We start from the raw sequence: 25,783 nt of genomic DNA, 5'->3' as shown, positions 1-25,783 counted from the left end.
GCTCACTAGGTGAAGTTTAACGTCACTCAGTGCCAATAACGAGTATGCCCCCGTGAGCATCAATGACTGCTTGGCATCTCCTGCCCATGGAAGTGATGAGATGACGAATCACATCCTGTGGAATGGCTGTCCACTCAGTCGGCAAAGCTGCTGCAAGCTGAGGTAGAGTCTGAGGTTGAGGTTGTTGCAGACGTCGGTCCAACTCGTCCCAAAGATGTTCGATGGGGTTTAAATCTGGTGATCTGGAGGGCTAGGGAAGAACGTTGATGTTATGGTGTCTCAAGAAGACAGTGGTGAGTCGGGCTGTGTGAGGACGGGCGTTGTCATGTTGAAAAACATCGTTGTCGTTCACCATGATGGGTTGCACATGGGGCCTAAGAATCTTGTCGACGTATCGTTGAGCCGTAAGATTCCCTCGAATGTGCAAAAGGTCTGTTCTGGCATTGTAGGCGATGGCAGCCCACATCATGACGCTGCCACCACCATATCTGTCAACATCCTGCACACAGTTTGCTGCAAAACGTTCACCTCGGCGACGGTAAACACAGGTCCTTCCATCCTGCCTACGAAGCATAAAACATGATTAATCGCTGAACCAAACATGCCTCCATCGTCGATGAGGCCATACCCGATGTGCCTGAGTCTACTGCAGCCGTGTTTGACAATGTTGCTGGGTGAGGATGACGCCTCTGACTGGACGTCAAGGTCGGATTCCTGCATCTCGTAGACGGTTGCGTACGGTCTGATCGGAAATCTTACGCAGCCCTGTTATGGTTGAGGCAGTAGACGTCGCAATGGTGGTCCTATCCCGAAGGTGACGTAACCGGATGTAGCGATCTTGTGCAGGCGTGGTCACACAAGGTCTGCCAGATCATGGACGGTCACGAGTTGATCCATGTTGTTGGTGACGATTCCATAGCCTTGTGATGGTGCTTGGATGGACATTCACAGCTCTGGCAACATCTGATCGCGATTCGCCTGCTTCCAAGTGACCAATGGCGTTGTTGTATTGTGCTTCAGTCAGTCTTGGTGTAACTGTATTGCGTGTTGGTGGCTTAACACTGAGCTATGGAAACCGAGAACCCGTCACTTTTATATGGATTTTGCACATGTTGCACTTGCAGAACATGCAGATCTCTCAAACAAATTTATTGGACACGAATCCGTTTTGGCGAAAAATCCGATGTTTTCCTCCGTTTTCAAAGTGCACAACTTTTATTGTCATTTTGGTCTGACAATCAGTGCCTTAACACGTGTAACATCACATACTCTGAGCTTGTAATGCTATTACATATATTTCTCTTTAAAATAAAAAAAATATCCCTTTTGCATTTCTTGTTTTGAAGAGTATAGTTGTTTGTTAAGAGTCTTATAATACGGGTGGTGATTTAAGCTTTATTTACAGGGTGTTTGAAATTTAAATGTTGACAGTAAAATAAGCACAGAAAACATGGGATATGTTTAACAGTTGAAATTTTCAGGTTATGTGCTTTGAAACATTGATTGATAATGAAGAAAAAAGGACACTACTGCTCATTTTATTTTTCATTTTACAATTTTTCTTTTCATTATATTTGAGTTGTTTAGAGGCTGAATAATCAAGTAATAAGCATAATGGCAAATAAAATGTAAAGTTTTATTGAAAAAAGAAAGCTGTAGATGTAATTAAGAGGTTTTAGAGGCTATGCAAATGAAATAGACATTTGATACAGAGAAGTATTTTTAATCTTAAAATGAAAATAGATTTGCACTCATACTAGTTAAAAAGGGATTTAATATTTTCACTGGCAAATATTAGTAAATATACTTTAATAAAAATCTGATTTTCATGTGCAAAAAACTTTTAATGTTTACTAAAAAAATTCACTAAACTTTGTGAAGATACACTTAATACATTAAAAGTTAGTAGTATGTAAATTATAATGAGTACAAGTGCTTATGAGGTTAGTCATGCAGAACAAGGCTGTGTTTAAAGAGTTAAGGGCCCAAAACACAGTAATCTTCATTGCTGGCAATTTGTGTTAGCCCCATATGGCATAATGTATTTGTTTGGTTGTGCCACTTTCAAGTTTTGCACAGCTCTAACAGTATCAATGTCTACTGTTAGTACAGATTATTGGGAAGTAACCTTTGGTGACCTCAAAAGTGTTAAAATATCCATGCTTTTTTTTAAGTTATTTGTCATGGTAACTACATTTATAGTAGATTTCAGAAAGTAACTTTAAAATTCAGAAGGATCTTAATATTTCTTCATTTCATTTTGCTCAGTAAATTGTGTGTGTACTTCAACTGGTTATTCATGTTTTCAGTATTGTTTTACTTTCCAAATGTATTTGATTGGATTCATTGTTTATTATTATTATTACTACAAGTGTTTTTCCATGAAGTATCTTGTGTTTGGTTAGATATAAGATTTTGACTTGAATAACCTTCTTCTATTTAAATGAGTTTTTACGATTTTTGTATCTTAAACAGTGCTAGCTATTGTAGTTCTGGAAGTACAGACAGTTACGAAAGCCCTAACATGTCACGACGTTGCCTTCATTCTACTTTCCATCAGTCTTCACTTGTTTCTGAAGAACATGATAGCAATGAACATGGTCAGTCTGTTAGTGTTAAGGATTAGTAAAACAGTGTAATACGAAATAGTATAATTAATTAATTATTTAATCAGATGTTGATTATACTTTACAATGATACATTGATTTGGAATATTTTAATAATCAGTGACAAGACACTCACTTAGAATTTATTTTTTTTTATCTAACGTTTGGTAAGTAAAGTATTTTTTGAATTTTATTCATGTACCCAGTTACTTTTAGTTTTTTTTGTTTTTTTTAAACTTATGGTTTATTAAACTAATCATAACTCTCAAGAATAAATTAGGCAATATTCCACACATGAACTAGTTGTTCAACATACTACAGAAAGTAAAATGTTGCCAAAGTTATTTAAGTGCTCTACTAAAGAATATCACAATAAAATCTTTATTCCTTTTCTGCAGAAATTGTTTGTTTTCTTAAGGACATTATCCTTCTCTGTTACTTACAAATAAATTTTGTGTAGTTGCTAACTACTATTGGAATTAATCAGAACAAGGTTTAAAAAGATGTATATCTCTGTAGCAGACTTAGTGTTAGAAAAACAGTTGTCAGTTCTTTGAAAAAGGCACAGTCATTTGAATGCAAACACAAGTCTTACAATCACTAGCAAACTAGCATAAAAACTGATATTATTTTGGAAAAAAACAACACTGGAATATATGTTTGTAGTAGTATTAGTTTGAGGAAGACAAAATTAATAAAGTGCAAATTGGCAGTAGTTTAGGAAAATTGTAAAATCATTGGATTGCATTTCTAGAGTTTATTATACGAGTCCTCAGAAAATTTAATTTCATTTGTCAGAATATAAGGATATAAAATATCTTCAAAAAGTTTTTCTTACAAAAGCATTTACATCTGTTTTTTGTTTTTTCTAAAGAGGACAAAATTACATTTTTTATATTTCATTCCCTGTAATTTTTATTTTAGTTTATCTGAAAAAAAAAAGTGATCAAATATTTAAGTATAAATATTGTCAGTGTTTCATTTTATGATTATGTTTATTAAAATGTGTCTGTGAAGTGTTCATTTAATAAAGTATTATAAATACAGCAACTGACATTTAACTTTTATCATCACAATCTCTTGTGCTTGCTACTTATAATGATTTGGTCAACCATTTTCATGAGACAGTGAAAGGTCTTGCTGTCAGTAAAATGATAACAATTTATATGGATGACTTGAAAGCTACTGGAAGTTTTATAACTTATTAGATACAGAACTTAAACTTGACTTTTATACCAATTGGATGAAATTTTGGACTTCAACTGTACATGAATTATTTTAAGTTTCTTGTAAGCAATAAGAATTTTTATGGCTTTCTAATTGTGTAACAAAAGTCATTACAAATGCATCCAAGCTAGCCATTGTGATTCCCATGGGAACCAAAGATGAATTTGTAGTAAAATTGAATATTCTGTATTCAGAACACAATGTTACACAGTATACCATTTGATAGATGAAAAATTTGACTTTGTATTTGTTATAGGTAATATGTAATTAAACATAAGAGAAAACTATTAATAAGTTTTGAAAGATAGTATGTGATGGGTGTGGCAGGAGGGGTCTCATTTTCTGTTTGATAGAAAACAAAATGAAGGCTATAACAATTGTCTGAGCAATGACAATTTTATTGTGAATAATTTACATTTAATTTAGTAGCTTTTAGGGGTGGTGGTGGATAAAACAAAGATGAGAAGCATTTCAGAGAAATCGTGTCACATGTAGAAAAGGATACCAGGAGAAAGAGGGTTAAATAATGCTGTCATGGTAAATTATTCCTTGACAAACTATAGTCATTGTAAAAGAAATGTATTCCATCAGTGGCCACATTTCAAACTACTAAACCTATTTTGATCTTAAAAGCATAGGTAGAATTGTTACAGCCACTTACATGAAAAAGAATGATCTAAAAGTGCTAAAATAGCTTAATCCTTTATTTAAAGTTTGTCTTTGTGATCACAAATGTCAAACAGTGGGTTCTTCAAAACTGGTACCAAATTTAGTGAACTGACAACATTGAAGTGAGTGAACTTGAAATTTATGAATTTAGGTTGAAATGTAATGAATAATGCTCATAAAATATAATGGGGAAAGTATTTGTAAAGCCCTCTTCTGGTAAAACCTACAGAACTGACCATAACCCAATACCTGCAAGTCAAAACTGTACATTTCAGTATTTTGGTAGCACGTGCTCCCTATTAATATTACTGGTAGGCACTCATGCCCAGTTGAATTCCAGTACGTATATTGTTATACTTTCGTGGAATAGTATAATTAAGTTGGGAGACTTGTATGCATGAACTTCCTATAAAGCATTTCTGTGCACTTTTAAAAAGGTGTCTTGTTATGTGCAAGTTCAGTGATTAAGCTTGTTGTGTCTAATTTACACCTAAAGCCAAACATAAAACCTGCTAGTAATGTTTTTAAGGATGAAAGAAAATATTTGCTGTGGCATAAGTTATTTTTTCAAATAGCAGTAATGTCTGTAAACATCTGTTTTAAATGCTGTAGTACCCAAATATTATCAGTCTCTAATAAATGCTTTTTGTTTTAAACATTTTGCTCCAACTAATTCTTAAGTAAGAGTACTATTCTACTTGTACAGTTTATGTTATATGTAGTGGAAGCTTAGTGTTTTTTGTGGCTTTCATTTATACCTTTCCCATTGCTAAGCGTGTGTTTACTAATTTTAATCAATATACAGGAAAGTGGAATGAACCAATAGGGGTCTTTAAGAAAATTAAACAGAATTACTTTACGTGATAGTGCAGTGATTTCTTTTGTTGTATAAGAGTGATTTATTGCTTTAATGTAAATGAAGTCTGCTCTAGAATTAATGTTTATTGTATTTGTATGTATTAGTGGTGATGAATAAAAGCAGTGGCTGTCAGATCCAGAATACAAATAACATTTCCAGAACTTTAGAATCCTGGTTACCTTTTCAAATATCTAGTGAGAAGGAACAGAGTTTATTTGTTTCTCATCAATATAACAACCATGAATATATTACAGGCTCTAAGAATCTCAAAGATATGTATGGTAGGTTTTTCAACATTTTATGTATCCTTTCAATTATTGTATAAGTAGTAGTAATCACTTACACATATATATGTTCAGGCTGTAGTACGTTTTATTGTAAATTTGCTTCTTATCCTTATGGTTTAGATTTTGTAATACTAGAAGTGAATGTTAAGATCCAACATAAAGGGGATTTAATTAGTCTGGAACACAGTTGTGTTTTAAAAATGTAGTGCCATGAATCAGATATACTCACAAAATAAAGATTGCAGGTTTGCCTTACATTTCATTCAATCTTTATTTGTTCTGTAATGTTTTTTACAGTTACTGAGACTATAAATAGTACATGATGTGGCATAAGCATGTCAAAGTAAAGACACTGTGGGAACATCATAGCAAGATAATTTCTGATTTCTGCTGTACAATACAAATGCTTATTTTTAGAACCCATTTGGCCATATGAAGCTTAAAATATTAAATGTATACATTTTCTTCTTTCTTTGAATTAATGTCTGTCAATGAGCATGTTGTGAGAGCAGTGAAACATGGAAGGGTGGTCAGAAAAGTATTGGTTAAAATACCACATTTGTATAGAAAAATTATGCCAGATTTATATTTTTACTTGCACTTTTAACCATATGCAAATAACTTGCTTGTTATTTTTGGTGTGCATTAGTATAAGTAATTCTTTAATCATATTCTACTTACTTTAAAATGACTTAAAATAATTAAAATCTTATAGTATACAATGAAGTAGAATCTGAAATAATGTTGTAGTCATGTTAACAATATAGTGGTGAACTGTTAATTTATATTTGTATTAATTGTTTTGATATGTGTTTGGTGTTGTAACTGATACTTTTAATATTGTATTGCTGATTTTATAATCAATAATAAAAGTGTATAGTTGTAAATACAATATTATAGTTATTGATCCCCAGCTTTGTGCTAAAAATTCTAAGAAAAACAGTAAAATAATTCTTGATATTCATGAAAATATTCTAGGAAAACTTAGAAATTTTCTTTCATGAAATTAAAAAAAAAATAATTATTGCCTTTTGTTAGTTTGATACAAGTCTATTTTTCTTGTAAAGAGGAGTGTTCATAACCTGTTGTTATAGTTGATAACAGAAAAATGAATACTTAGACCTTATAGCTCTCTTTTTTTCTTTTTTTTCCCTCCATAACTGATGATGTTTTGTGCAATAACCTGGTTATGTTTGGGTGACAACCTTTAATATCATATTTAACCAATGTAAAGATCTGTAAGAGATGTCTGTAAATTATACAGCGTGATTTCCTGTTTCTGCCTGCATCTTACATTGTAACTAGCGTGCTGAGCTTTGGCTATTTGAATTGAGAAACTCTTTTGAACACTACTTCTATGTTGCTTTTGTAGACATAAATTAATGTTATTTTGTTTACAGTTCTTATTTCAGCGATAATGAACTACTGTGTTCTTGGATTACTTTCAGATACAAACTACTTCAATTTCATTGTTTCTAGGGTGTACTTTTTATTCAGTTGTGGAGTAGACTGTGGTTTTTCTGTTGTAATTGCATTTTCCCATGAATCACTGATATGGTTACACACTGTAGATGTCCTTGTCTTTTAAATATGGGTGAAATAGAGTACAGTAGCCAGTGTGCCTGATGTAGGAACTAGAGCTCTGTAGTTTACATCCTAGTTACTGTAAAAAAATTAAAAAAACACTTCACATTTGTGTTTTTGGACTGTAGATGCATAAGAATGTTTGTCAGATCCTGCTATTTGGTTTGACAACAGTTGGCAGTGTGTGGTGTTGACTATCTACTTTATCTCTAGTTTATTATTTACAATTAAGTAACAAACTAGAGATAAAGTAAAAATCATAAAAAAGGCTAGTGCAGATAGCCCTTGTGTACTTTTGCATGGAATTCAACATTACAAACAGACATTTTTTTTAAAAACAAATTTCACACTTTGCATGCCTTTCTGATTGTAGAATGAGAAATGTTTGTATCAGAAAGTTCTATAATGTAATTCTCTTATAAGGGCTTAAATTCTAGACATTATTTGCAATGTAAGTTTAATACTTTAGATTAATTGCAACATGAGGTTGGAGGTTTTAACTTTTGTAGTCACAAACACTAGGGCTGTTTGTAAGTTTTAGAGGAGCATAGTCACTTTTACAGACAGTGTATTTAAGTGCTTAAAAATAAACTTTAAGTATAGTTAAATTTTATCTTAATATTCAAGAATTCAGAAGTCAAATAGTTTTTTTTATTTTAATTAAAGAAACAAAATCTTTATATATAATATATTACAATGTGTTTGACACTCATTTTTTAATGTAATATATGATATTTCTCAAGTACCATAACTCTTAAAACGTGTTTTCCTTTAACTGGAAGTTACATAAACTAAGAAAAATGGATAACATATTTTGACTAATAACAAGGTTGTAAAATTGCAATGAACCATAATTTTCAGTTCCAATTAAAGTTACAAGGATATTATAGATGGAAATGAATTTGCAGCTGGAAAGAGACGTATCTTCAAAATAGTTCTTTGCATATCAACAACTTATTGCAGTTTTTGTATAATGGAACAGAATACAGTAACATATATTGGTTTGTGTAACAGTCTGGCCTTGATAAGTCAGCAATTTTTTATGAGCTTTGTAGAAGGACTCCATTTTGCTTTATAGAAAAAAAAAATTCTTGATCATATTTATATCTAGTTAAGGTAGGACTTCATTAAAAGGTAGTGGTATGATTAGGATAAAACATTTTGAAAAAAAATTAAAGATGTTACAACATATGGTCATGCATGATTGTTTATGTTAATTTATTTAAAACATTGTGATTTAAAACAGTAACAATATTATTGTTTCTGGAATCTTCATGAAGTTTTTGAGGCACTGTACTCTGAGAGAATGTGAATAATCATATTTCATTCATGTTGGTTAAGTTTCACACACTTTACTGTTGGGTTTCAATAAGTTGTTGATTCAGTAGACAAACAACTTTTGTTTGTAACATTGTAACTATGGTGATTATAATTATGCAGTAATTCAACTTTTAAACAGTAGTGATTTGTTGTATTTCTAATTATTTTGAAAAAAATTGAATATCAAGTTATTGATTTTCATAAGATACTCTCTCTAGCTTTAAGTAATTCTAGCATTATATACGTAGGAGATCAAGTTACCTAAATATTTTGAGGACCAATGTGGAGAAAATGAGTTAATTTAATAGTTAAAAAAAATATAAACTGTTATACATTAACTAAATAATTTAATATTTCTGTTAATCATTGTATTCTAAATTAACCCATAGTTGTATGGTTTGAATTTCATATATAGTTTAATTAATTTTAAGTAATAGATGTTTTATCTTACATTTAAAATTTTTACATCAATTATGCATAATAAACTTTGTTCTGTATGTTCATTTTTTTAATAGGTTTTGATGGATATTCTGGTAAGATTTTTTTCTTTGTTTGCTTAGCATATTTTTGCTGTTAGCTTGTTAACTGTGATGTCATGTAAATTTCAGAATATCAAAAGGTTGTAATTTTAAGGAATATTTTCAAAAATAAGCAGTTATATTTTGAAACATAATAGTAAATTTTGTTTTACATTACTGACAATTAATGTTAGCACTTATAGTCCTACAGAAACAAGCTTCCTATCAGTTTTCATCTGATCAAAACACTTACCTGTATAGAAACACACCAAGTCTTATTTCAGTATCCAGGCTGCTCCTTGCACCAGTCACATAATAAAAGAGGCTAACTTTTTTATGTTTTTCTCTTTCACATTATCTTTACAGGGTTTGTCCTTTTATGTAAGTTCTTTTTTTTATGTTGTATCTTTATGTGGCTGATCCCTTTATTTTAATTTTACTGTTTTGGTACATCTAAAGTGTTTTGATAAAGTATTACAACTATTTTATTCTTTCTTTAAACTTTATTAAAGATAAGATTCTACTCAAAGTTGGATAAGAACCCTACTTTTGTGAGAGACTATAGAGACATGGAATATCTTAAACCATTATGTAACTCCGTCATTTAAAATTTTTCGTGTGCGTCTGGTCCCTTAAGTCATCAATTTCAGTCTGGTGATTTGTAAAGAACACTTAGCTTTGAAATTATCAAAAAGAACTATTAAAACTACTAATAGTTTGCTACAGTTATAAAATCTTAGTTTCAGTTAATATCTGCCAGTGGAATTTTTTGTGCTGACCCTTCTCTGTTTACTATATGTTTTGCTTCTTCAACAGGAAGAAATTATACTATCATTTTAACACTTTTTTTGGCTGCTTATTTCTTGTGAATTGAAACTCATATGGAGTTGTTGTTTTTAATGTGATGTAAGAACATTTCATATCTGTTCATAAATGTAAGAATAGAGACATTGTAGCATTTGGAAAAAGCTGTGGCAGTATCTTAAATTTGGCCAGTAGCTTATTCTTGTATATGTTATGTATAGAGTCATTAATGTGCCTTAGTTTCAATAAAAATAGACTTGTGAGTTGATTCTTTCTACTCACTTTTTTTGATAAAAACATGTCTTATATTATTTATCGTGAATAGTAGGTTTGAATTTTGCAACTTATTTCCACATTAGGTAACCCCATAGAGTCCACTTGTAATTTTCTGTAGAAATTGAACCCTGATTATTTAGCCAGGTTTTTCAATAAGTAATAAGCAGTAAGTAGAAGAAAGTATAGGATCTAGGCATTGACTAACTAATACACACAGTACATTTTACCAATAAAATGGGTGATTTCAAAACTGTGGGTTACTTAGGTACTGTCTTTTATGTTTTGTAGAGATTTTTTTAATACTTTCATTAGCATGGTCTTGTTTTTTTCTGTCATTTCTGTCACTATCTGTTTTCAAGCTGTGATCGTATTTCTTTGGACGATCATTTGTGTGTGTGTGTGTGTAAGCCCACTAGATATTATAACTATGCTATGATAAGCAGTTTTAAATATAATTTTGCATTGTCTTGTTGTAGTTTTTGTAATAATATTACAAAATGATGATTTTAAAAATATTGTCCAGTTTATCCATTTTTTATATATTTGATTACTGTTTTTCATCTAGATATAGATGAAGAATTGGACTCGAAAGTATATACAAACCAGAAGAGCAAAATAGAAAAGTTGAAATATACGTTTTCACAGTCCATGTATTACTTTGCACTTGCAGGTAAATATAAGTTTAATTTTGACCATATTTATTGTTATATGTTGCTTTAATTTAATAAATTTCTGTCTTGTATTTCATTGTATTTGTTATAGTATTTATTACACATAATTTACATTTTATAGTAATATACTTAGTGAATTTTTAATTATCCTGCATTAGTTAATGGTTTTTAGTATTTGCTTCTTTGATGTTACCCTTAATTAACTGTGTTTTCTTTAGGATGGATATCAAGAAAAGTTGCTTGGTTATGGTACTTTTTATGGACTTCTTTGTACAAAGTAATCAGCCATATTCTAGTGTTTGACACATGGTTTCTCTCCAGGTATGGGCTATAGTCATATGAAGTACAAGAAAATTTTAATATAATGAGAAAACTATCATAATACTTAGATTAAAATCCTAGTTCCATACCTTTTTAAAACATTTTTTATTTTGTATTTTGTTTTTACAAATATTCAAAGTAATTCTCTTATAAGTTGTTTTGTAATTGTCATTTGGAATTATAAAGCTTGCTTTTATAAAAACGTGAGTGTATTACATGAATTTTTAACATAAAGTATATGGTAGCTAGTTACTGGAGCTAATTTCATGAATTTCAGTAAGTTACTTATTGTTTATGATGAAATAACGAAAACAATGTATACTTTCTTACATCAGCATAGATGTCATTAATTACGAATTTATGTAATTTCTGTTCAGGGTATGGGTATCCCAGCTAGTACATCTATTATGGAACAATAGAACTAGTATTTGAAGTACATATGTACAATTAGATTGTTATTTTTAAAGTATACATGTATACTTTACATGTAAAGTGTACAACTTTTCTAAAAGTATAGAAGAGAAGTAATTTTATAAGGTAAATACTTGAAAGTAGATATGGTATTGAAAACACCCAAAGTGGAACTGCAGGGGATCAAAGTATTATTTACAGAAGCCAATTATTTTCCAGAAAAACCATCAAGTATTCAAACTTTGGCCATTGTGTACATGTATTTCACATATATATACTTGAACACAGATAATTTAATTTTAGTTTTATTATTGCAACAACAGTTAATTAAAATTGGCAAGAACAACCTAATTTAACAAAAAGACAGTATCCATAGCAAGGAATAGCTGTTATTTTTAAACAAACTATCTGAATCAATGGTTACAAAAATGGCTCTGAATCATGCTGATATTTTTATGGGTTACATTAAAAGGCAGCTTTTACAATTAAGCCCTTTAAAACCTCATACTTTTTAAGTGTTACATGGATGACATATTATTCCTTTGGACAGTTAGTCTTTCAAACTTAAGAATTTATTTCATACTCAATCTTTTTTTATGAAACAATCAAGTTTACTTTTAATTATTTTTCTTCCAAATTAGCACTTTCTTATTGTTACTGTCTTTATAAATAACAAAATTTTGCTTGGTGATTTATGCCGAAAACCTACAGACAGACCACAAAATCTTCAATATAAAACCTGCCATCCCACTCGCACTAAATGGAACATTACCTACAGTCAAGCTCTTAGAATAAAGAACATATGCTCAGGTGAAACAGATTGCTGAAAATCTGTCAAGGATCTGGAACAGACTGTGGTATAAAGGAATTGAAATTTACAGATAGACTGAGAAAGTTAACAACATTCAATGAAAAAAACATCCTAACTATGAGCGATAATCATGCTTCAAAGAGAATTTCTCCTGTTATTACTTATAAATTTAAATTTTGAAACATTTTATGAATTCTGAAGAAATACTTTCATCTCTTGCAATTTAGCAGTTGCCTTAAAGAAATACTTCCTAAATTTCCCATTGTCTCCAAAAAAGCAGAACTCTAGAAGATATTCTTGTTCGTACAGATGTGAATTGCATCCCACCGAAAAATGGTTTTCATTCCTGCAATAAAGATTGTTGCCAAACCTGAAAGCTCATAAAAACTACTGACCCATTTTCTGAGAAGTACAGTGAAAGAAACTTTAAAATTCACAAAGAAATTATTAGTGGAACATAAAACACCCATTTACCTTGTACAGTGTAAAATTGCAATCACCAGTATGTTGAACATAGAGAAACAACTCTTAACAACCATAAATGTTCTGTTAACACCAAAAGAAACCTTTCTGTTGCTCAACTCTAACTATACTAATCATTCTGTTAACAATGTTACTTTCATTGACATTGAAATATAATTTAAAATTAAAGCTGACAAAGGAAAAAGATGCTGATTGGATTGCAAATCTAAGCACTTTTCAATGTTGTGGAATGAATTTAAATCCTGGAATCAGTGATTACTGTTCATTAGTTTCATTTCTGTCAGAAAAATAATTTTTATTCTTTGCTTTTTTTCATACAGTGTGAACCCTGATTTTTCTAAAATTTACTGTTTAAGAGAATTTTCCATTCCTGTTTGCATAAATAAATCAGCTTAATCCTTTTTTTTTCAATCAGTTTGAAAATGTCACCTTTATATTAATTAAACTCTTAAGTCAAGTTTAATCTTTGTTTAACCATTTCTAAAAGAGAAATACCCATAACACCTTTTTAGATAATGCTGTTGTCACTTGCCCATTGTATTAAAATGGAACACACAACAATACATAGAAAAATATACTAAACATTTACTGGAAGGCCAGATGAGCTTCATGATGTCAATCAACTTTTTATATATCACTTATTCAATTACAATATCATTCCCAGTTTGCTTTTGAAGAAGAATATTCCACCTTTCAAGCACTTAGGTTATAGAGTTTTTATCATTTTGTATCTAAATCAATAAATAGGATTACACTTTATTAAATTTAAATCTAGAATTTTAACTGTTTTTATTTGAAACAAAGAGCTTTAGGGTAGGACTTTTTTTTTTTTACTTCACCATGGTTAGGCTGTTTTTCAGCATATATTTTACATGATCTAATTCATTTTTATTCTCAGACTGTCCAGAATCAAGAGAAAGTGTCTTGTTATTCCTTTTCTGCTTCTTCTTTTGTTCCTCTTATATGGTATGTTCAGGTGATGAATTTTAGATAATAATGTTAAGACTGGTTAATAGTATTCAGTAATTGATAGGAAATATGAAAAATAGTTAACATTTTAATTATTATTTTAAACAGGCTTGGCTGTTCACTATTGTAATTTAATAATTAAGGACTGATTGATTATTTGAATGCAAATTGGTATTAAATATCTCAAGCTGTTGCCTACAGTGGTCTAGCAGTAATTGTGAAGAGTTATAATACTAAAAATCAGATTTTGATACCCATGATGGACACAACACACATAGTCCATTCTGTAACTTTGTCTATGACAACAAAAAACAAACAAAATCTAAGCTGTTAATCCACGTATGATTTTTTTCTTTTTGGAGTATGGTTATCTATTCCATGAAAAGATGTTTTATACATACATTAAATAAAGATAAATTTTATTTCTTGTCAATTTTCTGACAAGTAGATGATCAGTTTTTAATTATTACATTACTGTAGTGACCAGGTGTGCGTATATTATATACATGTAAATAAAAATACAGGCACCATAATAATAATAATAATAATAACCATATATATGGTATTATTTGATATCCTAAATTTCATAAAATTCCTTAAATTTTGATTATTTTTATCACAAAATTAACAATTATTGATGCATCTTTTTTAACTTTTCATCCTAATGAAGTTTTAAAATAGAAATACTGCTAAATGATAGGCAGGATAAGTAGTGATATTTTTTACAGTTACATCCAATTGCTTATGTATAATTTTAATGAAAGAAATATTTTATAGCAGCTGTATTTTGTGTAAACAAAATGTAGATCATAAAGGAAGATTAGCCAAGTCAAAATTTAGTATTAGAGTTATACTCGAGTAGTATTTCATTGAAATACGTAAGAGAAAAAAAATTACTTCAATTTCAGGTCAACAAAAAGAGAATGGTTATTTAAAAAATGAAGTTTTTCATGTGCAGATAAGATTATTATAAAAACTTGTTCTAGTATGTTAGATCACACCAAGAGACTTTCATGTAGTTTATAATTTTGTTTGAATATTTTGAATTTTTAACTTGCATTTCTTCTGAAAATAAAGGAATGTATTATTGAAAGAAGAGAAAAACAAATGTTGTAATGTCTTCTTTCTATAGATCCAAACAAAGGTTGTTGTTGGAAAGTGTAAATGTTTTTGTTTATTGAAGTTTCAACTTGTGAAATTAGTTTAAAAAATAACAGAATTAATGTGTAACAAATGGTTTATTAAAAAAAACAACTTCTAAAGAACATAAAACAATTTTAGATAATAAATTAGTATCAGTCACTAATATTAATTTAATTAGGTGAGTTAATATATATTACTTGGAAAATGTTTACATACATTCATAACTGAATGCTTAAAGTTTGGTATTTTGTTACTACATTTAAAACTGTTTAATTGAAATATCCACCTCTTACACTTTCCATAATGTTTCTTGCTGTCCCTTTTTTCTGGCATGTCACACTATCTGTAGGTTGTAAGAAGAGAGAAGAAGGACCTGTACTATCAAGTTCAGCTAATATTTTGTCATCCACATTATCCTTTATCTCCTCCATGTGGTCAACCAAATGGCTTAAAACAGGTGGTCAGGAAGTAAGTTTAAAAAAAAAATGGTGTTTTAATATCTGAAAATATGGGATAATGCAAAATATGCAAATCACCATGATTTGTGTTTCACTGTATCTTGTTTCTGTTTCTTTAGGGTGATTGGATGGAATGCCATTAACATTGTAAGAATACATAATAGTCATCATATTACTTGAGGATCCTGCATGTTATTTTGATATTACACCATTATATTTTTTTATTTTAGAAGTACGTCAAAGTACTTTAAATAACCTGGAAAATTTGAAGTATAAAACCTTACAAATTGCCATACTGTAACACTACAAAGGACACAACATCTGTGCTGCTTCTTTTGAAAAAGTGGTATTGTGTGTTGTTATTTCAACAATGAACAGTTTTAAAGTAAAACAACTCACGATAGTGTTTGACTTTTATATCACCCTGTTTAAAAATGATTACAGCAGATTTATGAAAATTTAACCAAAATCATGGTCAAATATTGCTGACATACTTACTTTAAATACCATTTTTAGTGAGTAACTTCATTTTGTTTTTGGTTTTTTCCTGAAAACTTTGGGCATTTGTAATTTTAACTTTTTTTGTATGTTTCTGTTTGTTAAACTTGTAAAACAAGGGAGTATAGTAGTTGAGTGTCCCTTACTACTTACATTTAATTATTTTTAACTAAAAAACACATACAAGAACAATACCAGTTTTATTTATTTTAAGATAGCTATATACATACAATGCTTTATGTAATGTAACCAGTGTTTCATTGATGCCCTGTTTATGTCATTTTTATGTAGTAGAGTGTTTGTTGAGTTGTAGTTTTAAATGAGTGTTCTTCTGTAGAACCTGATAATAAAACCTTGATTAAATTTTAATAAAGAATAAATTGACATGTCTACATAAAAATGTTTGTTTTTTAATGTGACATTTTGAACAGCCTCTTTTCATCAGTTGATGTAAACCGTGTTATAATGGTATTTGGTAGGGAAAACTGAAAATAAGCATGCCAACATTCTGTTCTTAGTTGTTAGAAATGCACTGCTTAACAATTTAAAATGAGAAAACCTTGAACGCCATCTTATCATCCAACTCAACACTAAGTCCTATTGTGGCTTAAATGGAAAATTTATTTTCAAATAATTACAAAACACTCCCCCATATTTTTGTCATTCATCTTTTCTTTAGATGCATTTGCCTTAACTCTTTTCTCTTTAACCTTATCTTTGCAAAAACCTTCTTCCCCTAATTATTTGCTTGGGTTACTATTATTACACTGTATAAAGATGGAGGAGCTAGATGATCCTCCATCAGATGAGTTATTTGTTCTATAATTTCATCAAGTTGTGATATGTGAATAGAGGTTTTATTTAATAAGGCTATTAATTTCATTATTTTGTGTTTGAAAGTCCTTTTATTATGAAATAGGGTTATCAAATCTTAATCCAAGGTCTGTCCTCCAATTATCCATATACTCAATCCATTGAGTTGCATAGTTTCAACTTGCACAGTGTTTATTAGGAATGTACAGCCCATGGAATTTGGGATTTGACTGTATGTTTACATATAATTAAAAGCTCTCTGAGAAAAGGGAAACCTAATATTAACCAAAAGGGTGAATTTCCTAATCTGTTTTTCTTCTAGGTAAGAATGGATAAGCGTAAATAGGTACAGTTCTTGTTTTCCCTTCCATATTTAGAAATGTTATTGTAAACCTTCTTGTATTTTGAAATTTTTACTAGGCAAGAATACCACTTCAGAAAGAAACTCAAGCAGAATCATGGCTTGCAGATGAGTTGCTAACTCAGGGAAACTGGTTCTGGACATTATTTGGAGAGTCCAAGGTCAGTAAAGAAGACAGTAGTAGAAGCATTAAAAAACTGGATAAGTCTTCCATTCATTCTGAGACAACTTCCACACAGCTACATGAGGAACAGATCATTAATTTGGTGAGGGATGTATTCAAGCAGGAAATAGCTGTGTTGAAACTGGAAGTAATTTCTGAACAGGAAACCATCAGACATAAGGAGGTAATGATCTCAACAGTTTTATGTGTTTGTATATAATTGCTTGTATTTTGCATTAATGGAAATCCCTTAGTTAATTGTTATGGCAGAGTACAAGTACATATAGAAACTACTTTTTGCTTATTAAAATCTTATAATATACAAGAGTTCAAATTAAAAAAAGGTTCTATGTAGACCACCTAAATAGTTTGGTCTGCATTGAACAAAAAACATAAAATAAACAAGTAGCATATCTTGAAAATATTCTAGTGTTGCATGTAAATAAAAACAGTCACAGGCACACTTAAGTTCACTTTTGACAGTCAGTCAATCCGTATCCTTTAGTAAGCTTGTTTGGTTTCTTTGTGCCAAAGGACCTTCCTCTGCTTGATCATCTGTTATTGTCTTTGGCATCACTTTAAAAGATTTGTTTGATTTGTGTGCTTACTCTTTTCAGAACTATTTAAGGAAAATATGAGAATTTCAGTTGAAAAAACAAAAATTAAAGATGGTAGCACTTCTGATTTCACACAGAGAATTTTTGTTAATGTTTTCCAGTTTGCAAAGTTTGAAAAGACTCAGTCTACATTATTACATTTTGGTATGCATCATCACTGGTAGCCCACTTAATTAATGCTCTAGATGTATATTTTAATTTAATCTAAAACAAATTTTAAATGGTACTTAAAGTAAAACTTAATTGAAAAGTTAAACTGACTTTTCTTTATTATTTTATACATTTCTGTTTAAAAATGAAAGTTTGTTGGGTTTTTTTAATACTTTCATCTTATTCTTATATTTGTGGAACATTTTGAACATGTATAATATTCAAAAGGGAAAAAATTTTCTATTAACTGTGGCTATAAAATATAAAGTTCTGCTTTTAGGTGACAAAGGTTTAAAAATGATATTATTCAAGAAGCGTATTTTGCTCTTCTATATTGTATGCATGCTGTTAGTTTTTGTCATGAATGTGCATGTAAAGAGAAGTGCTTCCAGTACTGTGGTTCTAAAAAGAGTAAGCACATGACTTTAACAAATCTTTCTAAGAGTTGCCAAAGACAATGTAGATGATCAGGCAGGTCATACTATAACTGTTATGATAGTTTTATATTCTCTTCTTTGAATCATATTGAGGTTAACTGAACATTCTACAGAATAAATATTGTAAAAAAATGTGACTGCTGGAAGTATAATGTTATGATTTGATGATCTATATGAGTATGTTAATGTGACTAGGTATTTTATTATCTTGGCTGTGAGATTCAAGGCTCTTCATGATTTATAAAGGCCCTAATGTACTCTTCCAATATTTGCAATTACTTTTATAGCTACCCGAAAACAAATCCTGTCAGGACAACTGTTCATGGTACTTGAGCACGTGTGCTATGTTTTGGTCCCCTCTACCTTGAGAGTAGGGGTATGCATACAGTTTTAACACATGGCACTCATAGGATCCTGAGGGAAGTCTAGAATTCCAAAATCGGATGCTAGATTTGGGCTCAGTGACTCTGAACATCCAATTTTAGATCCAGTCCTGTCTAGATTGTCCAAAAACATTTTAACCTCTCTTGGTTAGAGGAATATGCTGCTTGGATAAAGGCATTCCCCAAGCACCCCTGCCAATTTTGGTTCTTCTAGCTCTGAAATTGAACAAACAAATTCACACACAATTTGAATTGATATATTAATGTAGGATAATCAACAAGACTTAGAAAGATTGTCATCTCATGCACAACTGAAAAAATTAACATAGAAAACTTTGTACTCAGTTAATGGAAATGTATGAATTTTTGGTTAGGGTTGTTTTTTTAAATCCAGGAAAAAAGTACCAGAGTAGCTTTTCTTTTGTACTAAGTATTAGTATGGTGTCCACAATACATAAGTAATATCAAACAGTATAAATATATTTCTGAAACATTTCATATTATTTTATTGACTGTCATTGTGGCCTTTAAGGCAGCCAAATCATACATCTACTATGTGAAAAAGTCAGGACACCCGATGAAAGCCTGTGTATTTTTGTGACATTTTTGGATATATAGATATTTAATCTAAATTTTAACAATATTGAGAGATTATAGGAATATAACTAAACAATTAAACCTGAAGAAAAGGACTTTTCAAGATCTTCTGTAAATGTAATTCTACAAAAATGCATATTCTAACTGAGGAAAAAGTTAGTACACCCCCACATTTATTCCCACTTAATATACACAACTCGCACACAGGTGCCCCTCGGTGTGGATTCCTGTACGTGGTGAGGGGACCTCCCAGGGAAGGTTCTGTTCTTTCTGGTTACCTCCTCTGTGATCTAAACATCCACCCACGTGTTTGCCGTGCATGGCGACCTGTGTAGGGGAGGAGAGGATCCTTGTGGTTGAGGGGTCCAACCCTAACACACCACTTTGGCCTTGAATTCCTGTAGATGGGCAGTCTTTGGGTGGTCCCCTTGGGTCAATCGGCTGGCCCACTTGGGCTAGTCAACCAAGTACCAGTGTTGTAAGTTCTCAACGGGTGTTGTGGACATTGTGTCTGATGCTGGTGTTTGGGTATAGTGCTAACGAAACCCTGGCATTGCTGCAATGTCCTTGTGTGACATTGTAGTGCATCCTCTCTTAGGGCTCCATGGTGGGTGGGGTCGGTGGGTACTGAAATTTTCCTTTTTTCCAATGGGTCCTCCTACAAAAAATTTAAATAAAATAGTGAAAAACAGTCGATAGGTATACGACCACGTCTTGAAGACTCTGAGCAGCAATCTTCAACATCTGTAACACCTGTACCCCATTTTCTTATATTACATTCTCTTTCAGAAAATCTTTAGGGCAAATTTCCCCCTTTTTTATTCAGAAGGGACTAGAGGGACTTGCTGGCTCTCCAAAGTCAGTAAAGTAGCTTCAATCTGGAGACATTGGTTGAAACATCCACATCCCAACACAGTGAACTCCTCTCGAATTCAAAGGCAATAGGGGATGTACCTATTGAGGTTACCCCTCATGCTACCTTGAATTCATCACGAGGAGTTATTCTTGAGAGGGATTTGAAGAATGTCCCCGAGTCAGAGATTCTCACTGGTTTCTCCACTCAAGGAGTTTCTGCAGTAAGGCGCATCTCCACTCGCAAAGATGGAGTTACACTGCCGACAAATATCCTCATTTTGACATTTACATCACCACCTGCACCTGCCACCATCAAGGCAGGTTATCTAAATTGCAGGGTTCGGCCGTACATTCCAAACCCTCTCTGATGTTTCCAATGTCAGAGGTTCGGCCACTCAAATACATCATGTCGTAGTTCCCTGACATGTGCTCGTTGTGGTGGCAAGGACCACAATGCCTATGAATGTGACACGGACCTATATTGTGTCAACTGCAATATTTCTCACCCTTCCTACTTTTGTTCTTGCCCAAAATGGTTGGAGGAAAAAGAGGTGCAGCATTTGAAAATGACTCATAACATTAATTATCCTGAGGCTTGGAAATTGCTGTCCGCCACTTCATCTCGGACATATGCTGCTGCACTTTGTTCCACAACTACAGTGGGAGTGCAGACAGATCTCTCTGTGCCTCCAAGAGAATTGTTTTCAAAACAAATGAAAAGCCTTTTGGCATCCATGGTTATAAAGGTTGATGAATCAACTTCTACACCCATCTCTGTTCCTCCCATACATTCCAACAAACCCCAAGATCCACTTCCTTTGGTTTCAAATACAGGCATTTGTTCAGATACATCTTTTTCTCCCATCCCAAGATGCAAAACGATCATTTGTTTGTGTCCTCAGTCACTGGAATCCCCTACCAAAGACCTGCCCAATCGATCCAAGACAGGATCTATGGAGGTCTGAATAAGAACAGTAAGGAAAAAAGACGTGGTCATAAACAGAAGGGTTCTCCAGCCACTTTGCTTACCTGTCATGGCCACCTTGATACAATGGAACTTTCGAGGTTTACGTTCTAATCTGGATGATATCAAAATGCTGATTACTTCCTACCATCCTGTATGTCTTTTCTTACAATAAAACATTTATGAAGCCTGCCGATACAGTCACCTTTCGGCAGTTTTCTCTGTGCAGAAATGACATGCTGTATAATGGACGAGTACATGGAGGGGTGGCACTGTTGGTTGATCAGCATGTGTCCACCCTGTCTTTGACACTCAACAAACCCTTGGAGGCCGTAGCCATCCGTGTTTCCTTGATCAATCAGATCTTGATGCTCTCGTTGAACAGTTGCCGTCTCCCTTTCTGATCTTGGAGGACTTTAATGGACATCATCCCCTCTGGGGAAGTGCTGTTATTGATAGGAGAGGTTGCTCTGAAGAGTGTATGCTCTCAGATCACAATCTTTCTTTTTTTCAATACTGGTTCTTCCACTTATTTTCATGCACCTAGTCAGTCCTTTGCTACTATTGATCTCTCGGTTTGCTCCCCTTTATTATTCCCCATTTTTTTTGAAGGGTTGACAGTAATCCACAAGGCAGTGATCATTTTCCAGTAGGAATCTTGGATTAAGTTCAAAACTAGCATATCTTCTACCACCACATCCAAGGTCATACTGGACAGGGTTCGAAATGTCAGTGGGCACTACAATTCTGTCCTCCTCTCAATCTTACTCTCTGATGGCCAAGATGTAGCTGATGTCTGGAGCATCGCTGATACTCTAGGTGAAAACTTTTGCTGGGTATCTAGCACTTCTGCTTGTTCCTCCACCTTCTTGGCCATCAAGACTCGGGCAGAGCATTCACCTCTTTCCTTTCGAACTGTCTCTTTGACAATAATCCTCCCTTTACACTGGTGGAACAGAAAATGGCCCTTCATCTGTCTGGCAGTACATCTGTTGGACCTGATGATGTACACTATGACATGATGCGCTATCTCTCTCCTGCTTCTCTTGATATTCTTCTCATTGTTTTTAACCAGATCTGGCAGAATAATGTTTTTCCTGATGCCTGGTGCCAGGCTATTATCTTACCTTTTTCTAAGCCTGGGAAAGATCCCAAGATTCCTTCAAACTACTGTCCAATTGCTTTGACAAGCTGTCTCTGTAAGACCTGAGAGAGGATGGTTAATGCTCATCTTGTTTGGTTCCTCAAATCAAACAACTTCCTCTCGCCCACCCAGTGTGAGTTCTGATGACAGCACTCCACCACGGACCACCTAATTCAACTTGAAACATCAACCAGAGAAGCTTTTCTCAAACAACAACATTTTGTATCAATATTCTTTGACATTGGGAAGGCTTATGACACAACATGGAGGTATGGCATTTTGCGAGACCTCCATATATATGGGTTATGAGGCCATTTACCCATGTTTATTAAAAATTTTTTAATGGACAGGAGATTCCAAGTTCGTGTGGGTTCAACATTTTCCTGTTCTTTTCTACAGGAACTTAGGGTCCCTCAGGGCTGTGTTTTGAGTGTCACACTTTTTAGTATAAAGATTAATGTCATCACTGAACAACTCCCTCTCTCTGTTGCAAATGGGCTCTATGTTGACGACTTTCACATCTTATGTCAGTCATCGAGCATGAGATATATTGAGCGGCAACTACAAACTGCTCTCAATCGTGTACTGAAGTGGACCACTGAGAACGGCTTTAATTTCTCTCTCTCTAAAACCGTTTGCATGCACTTTTGCCACCACCGCGTATTCACCCTGATTTTGAACTCTGTATTGGTGATGTTTCACTGCCAGTGGTCCCTGAGACCAAGTTCTTGGGGCTTATCTTTGACTGTAAGCTGACCTTTATACCACACTTAAAGCAGCTATGGGTCAAATGCACAAGAGCACTGAACATCCTCCGTGTCCTCTCTACCACTAGTTGGGAGCGGATCGATGTTCTGTGTTAAAGATATATCGTGCTCTTATTCAGTCGAAACTTGACTATGGATCAATGGTCTATGGCTCTGCCAGACCCTCAGCCTTATAGATGCTGGACCCCATTCATCATCAAAAACTTTGACTCTGCACTGGGGCTTTCTGCACCTCCCAAGTTCAAAGCTTATGTGTAGAATCTCATTAACGTTTTCTGCATCTTTGCCATTTGCAACTGTCTTTACTATATTCTTTGAAACTTCGTTCCTTTCCAAAGCATTCCACCTGGGGATGTGTTTTCCTTCCTCAGTGGGCCATACTTTTTCAGAACAGACGATCTACCATTGCTTCTTTTGGCCTTCGCATCCAGGTGCAATTGGATGAATTGGGTCTGTCCTTGGATAACATTACAGAATCCACTGGTCAGCCCATCCCACTATGGCTTATTACAGTCCCCAAATGTGATCTTTCTTTAAGTCATCTAAGAAAGGCAGATACTCCCGATGGGAAGTACCGTCTTTTATTTACTGAACATCTTTTTAACACTTTCAATTCCAATTTATACAGATGGTTCTAAATCAGGTAATTCTATGGGCTCTGCCATGATTTGTTCCAGTTCGGTGGTTGCTCACAGAATTCCCTCTACAGCTTCTGTGTTCACTGCTGAACTGTATACCATATTAAAGCTAAGCAGTACTCCAAGTTAGTTGTTCTGGCGAGTTGTTATTACAGTTTTGCTGCATGTCTTTTGACACTTTTATTGTGTTACTTTTTGGTACTGGCCATAATGACACATAACCAGGAAATAGGACTGTAAAGGCCAATTTCAGGTGACTGACGGTGGTTCTTGTACTTACCTGTTAGTCTTCCTGGCAGGTTATGATCATTACCATTATGCTAAAGAAAGTCCTTTACAACTTTGTAGACTGGATGTCAACATTGGATTTATGCCATTTATGTTTTTAATTGCTGTTTTGTTTTTACCTTCATTTCCTTTTAAGAATTTTACTACATTTACTCTACTCTTAACCTTTTTAACGGACATTTGGCTAATTATTATTACGATTTTGCTACATTTATTTTAAAACTTTTATTACTTTACCTTTTGATAATGGCTGTTATGACACACAACCCGGAACCAGGACTAGAAAGGCCAACTTCAGATGACTGATGGTGGTTCTTGTACTTACCTATTAGTCTTCCTGGCGTCTTATAATCATTACCATTATGCTAGAGAAAGTCCTTTACAACTTCTCTTACTCTCTCTTAACATTGTAGACTAGGTGTTAGCATTGGTTTTATGCTTTTTCTGTTTTTCAATGCTGTTTTGTTTTACCTTCATTTCCTTTTATGTATTTTACTACATTTAACTTATTTTTACCTTTTTCCTGGACGTTTGGCACAGATAGCATAGCTGCTTTGTGCCATAAAACACTAAATCAACCAACCAACCACTCACAGATGTATCATACCAGGTGCACATGATTACAAGATCGTTACTTAACATTTTGAATGAGGCTTGCCCAATTTAAACCTCAGACGTTTAATTTAGTGTGCTCCTGATTGTTGAAGTGAGAGTGAGCACCATGGTGAGAGCAAAAGAGCTGTCCGAGGCCTTCAGAAAGAAAATTGTAGCAGCTTATGAGTCTGGTAAGGGATTTAAAAAGATCCCAAAAGATTTTGCAATCAGCCATTCCACTGTTTGGGAAATAGTCAACAAGTGGAGGGCTTTCAAAACAACTGTTAACATGCCCAAGTCTGGTCATCCAGGCAAATTCACCCCGAGAGCAGACCGCAAGATGCTAAAAGAGGTCTCCAAACACCCTAACATGTCATTACCAGACCTACAACAGGCTCTGGCTACTGTTAATGTGAAAGTGCATGCCTCTACAATCAGAAAGAGACTGCACAAGTTTATCTTGCATGAGAGGTGTGCAAGGAGGAAACCTTCGCTCTCTAAGAGAAACATCAAGGCAAGAATGTCGACAAAGACCAGGACTTCTGGAATAATGTTCTTTGTGCAGATGAGTCCAAAATTGAATTATTTGGACACCAGAACAATGGACATGTTTGGCATAAACCAAATACAGCATTCCAGGAAAAGAACCTCATACCAACTGTGAAGCATGGAAGCGGAAGTGTCATGGTTTGGGGTTGCTTTGCTGCAGCTGAACCTGGACAGCTCACAATCATAGAATCCACCATGAATTCTACTGTGTATCAGAGGGTGCTTGAGGATCATGTGTCAACTATGGGAATGAAATCTATAATAGCTATTACAGTGCATCGTAAATCACACTTATTAATATTTGCCTGAAGTGCAGAAAGTTGAGTTTAAATGTTTATAAATGATTTTAAATATGCAAATCATCAAGTTATGTGAGACTCGCCACCAATATGAAGTGATTTTACTTGGTGTTTTGTAGATAGTGTGATGCCATCCAAAAGTGTTTGCTTTTCATAAGGTTATGTAATATCTTTTTCCAACACAAAATATTCATTTACTGAGAACAAAGGTGTATTCAGTTCAGGGTTTCAGAATTTCTAAAATGGGAA

The 25,783-nt window shown here is 33.1% G+C and overlaps 1 protein-coding gene across 11 annotated transcripts in view; it reads left to right on the top strand.

Moving 5' to 3' along the window:
- Positions 1-25,783, top strand: part of LOC143225840 (uncharacterized) — a 100,329-nt gene that overhangs the window by 49,349 nt on the left and 25,197 nt on the right. For 8 of the 11 annotated variants that reach the window (XR_013014102.1, XR_013014103.1, XM_076455949.1 and 5 more), the window contains 8 exons: positions 2,476-2,600; positions 5,466-5,642; positions 9,068-9,085; positions 10,716-10,820; positions 11,040-11,142; positions 13,746-13,813; positions 15,309-15,427; positions 17,149-17,436. Coding sequence is in view for 9 of the 11 variants with exons in the window: in XM_076455949.1 (XP_076312064.1) it covers positions 2,476-2,600; positions 5,466-5,642; positions 9,068-9,085; positions 10,716-10,820; positions 11,040-11,142; positions 13,746-13,813; positions 15,309-15,427; positions 17,149-17,436 (1,003 nt within the window). In the remaining 2 variants the exon portion in view is untranslated. The remainder of the gene's footprint in view (positions 1-2,475; positions 2,601-5,465; positions 5,643-9,067; positions 9,086-10,715; positions 10,821-11,039; positions 11,143-13,745; positions 13,814-15,308; positions 15,428-17,148; positions 17,437-25,783) is intronic. The other 3 variants (XM_076455951.1, XM_076455950.1, XM_076455956.1) reach the window with 1 other exon arrangement.

The sequence above is a fragment of the Tachypleus tridentatus genome, chromosome 9 (genome assembly GCF_004210375.1).
Source record: "Tachypleus tridentatus isolate NWPU-2018 chromosome 9, ASM421037v1, whole genome shotgun sequence".
In the NCBI taxonomy this organism is placed as follows: Eukaryota; Metazoa; Arthropoda; class Merostomata; order Xiphosura; family Limulidae; genus Tachypleus; species Tachypleus tridentatus.
This window is presented reverse-complemented; position numbering and strand designations above follow the sequence as displayed.